The sequence below is a fragment of the Sinohyriopsis cumingii genome, unplaced genomic scaffold (genome assembly GCF_028554795.1).
Source record: "Sinohyriopsis cumingii isolate HCF-2022 unplaced genomic scaffold, ASM2855479v2 utg000360l, whole genome shotgun sequence".
Taxonomy (NCBI): Eukaryota; Metazoa; Mollusca; class Bivalvia; order Unionida; family Unionidae; genus Sinohyriopsis; species Sinohyriopsis cumingii.
In genome coordinates, this window is record NW_028315892.1 from 1,363,020 (window position 1) to 1,369,019 (window position 6,000).

The 6,000-nt window shown below is 39.1% G+C and overlaps 1 protein-coding gene across 1 annotated transcript in view; it reads right to left on the minus strand.

The window, feature by feature from the left end:
* The window catches only part of LOC149774244 (cell adhesion molecule CEACAM2-like), a 37,503-nt gene extending 36,769 nt beyond the window's left edge, over positions 1-734 (minus strand). Inside the window, exon 1 of the mRNA XM_089945571.1 lies at positions 516-734. Within this exon, the coding sequence (XP_089801697.1) occupies positions 516-627 (112 nt within the window). The 5' untranslated portion in view covers positions 628-734. The remainder of the gene's footprint in view (positions 1-515) is intronic.
* Positions 735-6,000: the final 5,266 nt, after the last annotated feature.

Genomic DNA, 6,000 nt, shown 5'->3' on the forward strand with positions numbered 1-6,000 from the left:
GGAGTCTGGAGCTGGTTTGGAGGCTTTATTTTCTTAGAAACTTCAATAATTGTGGACACTGCACTATCCAACCCGTTTCACTGTCCGTGCGTGTATCTTTATGTACGGTAGGCAGTGCATGTGTGTATGTGCACGTTATTTTTTTAATTTCCTGAGACAAAAACACATACCTACCATTTAATTTAATTTAAGACTGGTCCTAGACTTTGGATCAGCATTCTAATAATTATATCAAATTTTAAATATTTATAAATACATGGCAAGAGGAGACTTATTATCAACATGAACGTTTGAACACTGCTTTAAAATAACACCCTATCTCCTCATCAAACACCCAAAAAATATATTTCGCATCCATAATGACAATTTAGATTAAAGCGAAATAAAAAAGGTCACATTTTAACACTGGTTTCCATTTTTCAGCAGGTAAGCCTCATTTAATTCCATGTTGCGCTAATATGTTTGATTTGGGTTGACGCAAATTTAAATGCATACGTAAATGTGTATCTACATACCAACCGGTTTTAGAAGAACACTGTCGTCCAAATCCTGTAATTTCCATAGTTGTACCAACCTGTATGTCCCAGCATCACTTTCGGTGATGTTCACAAAATGTACAGTCACCATTATATTGTCAGTCGTAGTGCTACGTACCGAAACGCTCACCCTATCCGGCAGTGTACGCGGAACAGAAGGATCTTTAGAGGGTAATACCTGGTGGACACGTGACTCGTTACGCAATATATAGACATCATCATTCCTTATAATTTTGAACGTCCATGAAAAAGATACATTTCGCCCAATTATGCCTGATATGATTATTCCTTCAGAGATATTATAGCCCGTTAAACAGAAGAACACAAAATGTAAGAACGACATATTCATGTGTGTTCGCGCAAAGTTATTATCTCCATCAAATTTCTCATTCAGCTACATTACTTTCTACATAAACAGTTTAAACAATGAAAGGATGTCCTTCCTAGTCCTCCATCATAACAATATTAATGATCATCGCTGTGTAATTGAAACTGACAAATCATCAGATTACAGACAGCATCCGGAGTCGGATGACCTTGTAAAACAGAAAAATAACTATTTAAAGAAGATGGAACATACTAGTCAAACCGTATTTCACACTTTCAAACACCAGGAAGTAAAATGCCACAAAGGGCATACTATCTAATCTCTGTTCGATTCTGGTTCGGATTCAATACTTATAGAAAGAAAATAAATATTTCAATGAGAGAGACACGTACTAAAAATATAGATAATAAAATCATGATGAAAAATATAATTTTTTTCTGAACATGTCACCGGTATGTTAAAGTTAAATCTCTAGTTATTTTTTGTAGGTTGGAAATAGATGTGCCAATCATGTATTCATATATTCAGGTAAAACATATAGGAGAAGACATGTGGTCTATAAATACAGGCATAAAGAATAAGGAAATGTCATTTGCATCATAAATGCATAATGAAACGGGTTGGAAAACAAAATCTAGCTGTCACTGTCAGCAATCGAAAACCGTTCGTCCGTCCCAAAGTCTGGTGCACGTACCAATAGACTGTTACATCCGGTACAGATAAACTGCCCAATACAACTCCTCGTGAACATAATAGCTATATATCTTACCCCTTTCATTGACAACCTTCTCAAATACCAGCCAGGTTCACTTCCTATAGTGGTCAAACCCGATTTTCAACAAAGCTCGCCAGTTATTAAGAATCTGAAGAGACCCCTAAAGTTAATGGCAGGAGAGACGAGGTCTAGCAGCCGTGCCCAGGAAACGAATTCTGTTCGACTTTTAATAGTAGGGCATAGACAAAACCATTGGCGCATACGGCATAGGTCACGTGACACACACACCCCCATCCCCCCGAAATCTTACCGCGAATACAATATAACATGTTTATGCACGGAACTAACTCTCCCGGCCGTAACTGACTGACCCCGCCCTCCTGCAAAAACATCCTGCTGGCGCCCATGGACAACGCGATACTAAAAGATTCCGAGCAGCTAGACTGATTATTAACTCTATTGATTTTAAAACGCTCGAAAAACGCTCTAAATATTGAAATAAAAGGGAAAAGGAACTGATATACATTTGCATACGTAAATAAATACTGTAACGGGAGAGGATACAAGATCGTCACAACACATGATAGTTTATTCTGAGCTGATCGCACCTGAGTTCTATAGTATAAAAGTAAAAGACTTGTATTCCAAAGCCATAAGCAGGTGGTTCTACTATTGCTCTCAAATGATCCTAGTTTTTATGCCCGAGTAAACCTAATCTCTTCAGATGATTCATCCTTTATGCATCCAGTATATTGGGCTGACTGGCCTGAATCAAACGAATCATGTCATTACACGTGAAACTATAAAGACACTCTGCAGAGGTTATACTATGATCACATGCTGAATTGCCTCCGATTTAGCTTTTCTTGTGGGATTAACGCCATAATTCAGAATATGGTGTGTTATACATGGCTACCAATTTAGATATTTGAGGAATAACCCGGGAAAAATCCCGGTAAGAACCACCATCCCACGGGAGGCTACTGGTAAGCTTTTTTACATAACAATTTAAGGTATGAAACCTACGCAATAATCTTCTCATTCAGCGTAAGAAAGGGTGAAGAATCATGTACATGCATCTTATCATTTGCACATAGTGCTACTTTCTAAATGAATCAAATGATGAAGACTTCAAGGACTGATCAACTGATTCCAAACGGAAATAGTACAACCCCTTAAATAATCCTTCCAGCTAGAAAAGAACTGAGAAATAGGAATACACCAGCTTTTTTAAATACAGATTAATCATTTAAAATAAATCAAAACTTAATATAAATCTGACGGTAGCAGCAGCAAATATTTTCAGAATATTTTAATAATATTGAACCGTGTTTGAAGAAGATTACAGTTACAAAAAATTAGACGTTTGGTTATGCGTGTAGACTTCATGATTAGACTTAATAAACAAACTACTAAATCGGTAGAAACACCGATCATTTTAACCATGAAAAAAGACATAAAAACACGTTGAGTATATGGGAAATGGGTGTTGCCATTTAACTTTTATTTGGTCAGGTAATAAACGAAGATACATGATAGATGTGTGACAGAATTATAGATTTGACACTGAACAGAGATACATGTCAATCTCTCGAAGAAAGCTCTTATACAGATATTACCGTACTGGTTTCGATCCCAAACGCTTTCATAAAGATTCGAAATACGAATGATACGTGTCATTCTGCTATGACCCGAACTAGGCGTATTTAATTATTCTACTCCAGTCCCCACAAAAAAACTAATAAGCCAAACAACAGCCCCAATTGACCACCAGTTTACATATAAACAGTCGCTGATTCGATTAATTTTCGGTGAAATTAGGATACATTAAGCAAATATATCCACCGCATTACTTCTCGTCAGACCGCTCCGGTGGCCTAGTGGTTAGATCTTCCGCCTCGGATGCGTGAGGCCGTGGGTTCGATCCCCGACCGAGTCATACCAAAAGACTTACAAAAATGGTACTAACAGCTGCCTCGCTTGGCACTCAGCATTAAGAGGTTAGTGTTAGGACTGGTCGGCCCGGTGTCAGGATATTGTGACTGGGTGGGACATCATGCTACATGTCTGTGGCATGATGCCCTATTGCTAGACATCACTATAAACTGCCACGCTGCCGACAACGTAGCGATATGTCTGAAAAATTGTTAAAAGATACGTTAAAAATCCAAATCACGCACACACACTTCTCGTCAGAAGTCACCACTGACATTGACCAGCATCTGTTTGTTGAGCGATCACGTCCTAGCGGGATTTATATGGCCAGTCACATATATGCGCGTTAACAACCCAAAAATTGGATGGATATGATCCCGCTGCCCCTAACATGTCTCTTATTCATATAACCCTTAGGACTGATCCAACCGTTGCCGGTTCGTGGATTTCATTAGATTAATCCTAAATACATTGATGTGCAAACACACATAAACGATTTCAACAGCAACAGCGACTACCGATATTTCCATGTAGTTGATCTGCAACCTCAAACATTTACATGATATACACGACGATAATCCTCTGGCACCAGAAGCTTGTCGGTGTCCGGTACACAGTTGTCACCGTATTAGTGCACTGTCGTGAATGAATCCGGATGCAAATACACTGACTGCCTCAATGTAGTACAAAGTCTTAGGACTAAACTTCATTGTGTACTGCAAGTATGAATCTTGCAACTGTTTATACGACTGGGTATGCGTGTAACCAATATAAATCGGATGCTTAGATTTCGACAGCAGGCTCTGATGGTCCTGTATATCAAGATCAATACGGATCTGGGAAAAATGCTTCCAATTACTTTGGGAAGTTTTTTTTTTCAAGCTCAGAATAATGCTGTGTTAGGAGAAAAACATGGTGAATCTGCGCAAACAAACTCGATTCGATCTTGTTGGTGATAGTGAGAAAACAAAATTCGAAAGCTCATTGCCAATCCTGCCATTAAGTCTCTAAACATCTTTGATGGTGGACTTGCTGCTGTTCAAATTAAACAATCTCGCCAAACGCTGACAAAACCAATCTATGTTAGTTCGTTCGTGCTGGATTTGCTGGAACTGCTCATGTACGAGTCATACCACGACAAAAACAAACCGCTTCAACACAATCGGATCAATATGTTGTACACCCAATACTGACTTGTTCCTTATGCATATCTCCACGATGATGTTACGCCAACATGTCAACCATGTTTGGAAAATGAATTTGATACCAGCGGGTATCAGAAAGAGAAACCTTTATTGGTGACGCTAACAAAAGTATTTCTGGCTAGTTTAAAGAGGAACTTTGTGTTGAACCAATCTAACACTATGTGGGACTACAACCTAAAATGTTCTCAATTGTCGTTGGTGGTTCCACGAACATCAAGAAAGCTAAAGGTTTTGCAAGAGTAATTATTCAAAAGGATCTCAAACACGAAGTATATGTGGGATGTCTAAGAGACCGGCGTGAATTCGAATTCACAGCAAATATGATGCTGTTCCAGAGTATCAATCCGTTCCGAAATTGTAAATACACCGACGGTCCGTACCAGTAGCACGAAATTGCCTACCTTCTAACTCTCCAGGTACATGCAAATACCACAAAAACTTGTCTCTTAGTGTTTGCAATGGTGCCTGTTGTGAAATCATTTCCTGAGTAAAAGTGATAGACTTTTGCTGAGTAGCATTCGCTGGTTTCAGTCCAATTGTGCATGTGACTTCATTAGTTTAGTGCTGATGTAACTAGTGGATGTCGTGTTACCCATTCCTGATATCGCTCTGGCCTCATGGTTAGTTCCTGCGCGTACTGATGACTGAATAACCGTTTGGCAAGAGTGTGATTAAATCGTTCCAAATTACCTTGGTCAAGATGAATGTTGATATGTGCGACACGTATTCGCACAGGGTGCTTCGTCAGTAACTCAGCAAAAGATGGGAGAATGTCCTTACCAGAATCGACTTGTAACAATCGTGGTTATGTGAGTGGTCCGCGTGCATATATTCGATACGTTCGACCGGAATATGCGACACTTGCGGAAACTTTTTGAGGTCAGCGGCTCAGTTTCATTGAACCTACTAGCAACATCGACAATTGTTAACTCGTACTTGTATACATGCGATCGACCCGATCTATTACGGACACGATTATGTGGAAGAAAAAATATGACCGGCATGGTGGACCTCATTAGTTGTTTGGATATCAAGCCAACACGTGAAATTCTTATTTGTAATGACAGGTAAATTTTATGCAATGCTTGGTTGTTCAACCATGTTCGAGCAATCCCATGAATGAACTTTTCAGCACTCGCTAACTTTTCCACGGCGGTTTCACCTCTCCGATACTCAAGAGGACTGTAGAGTATTTTACAATTGTCCGACATGTTGAGTCCCATGAATTAATATTACTTTTCTTCTAATGAAAGCATGCACGTGCGTTCTTGGCTTTTAAAA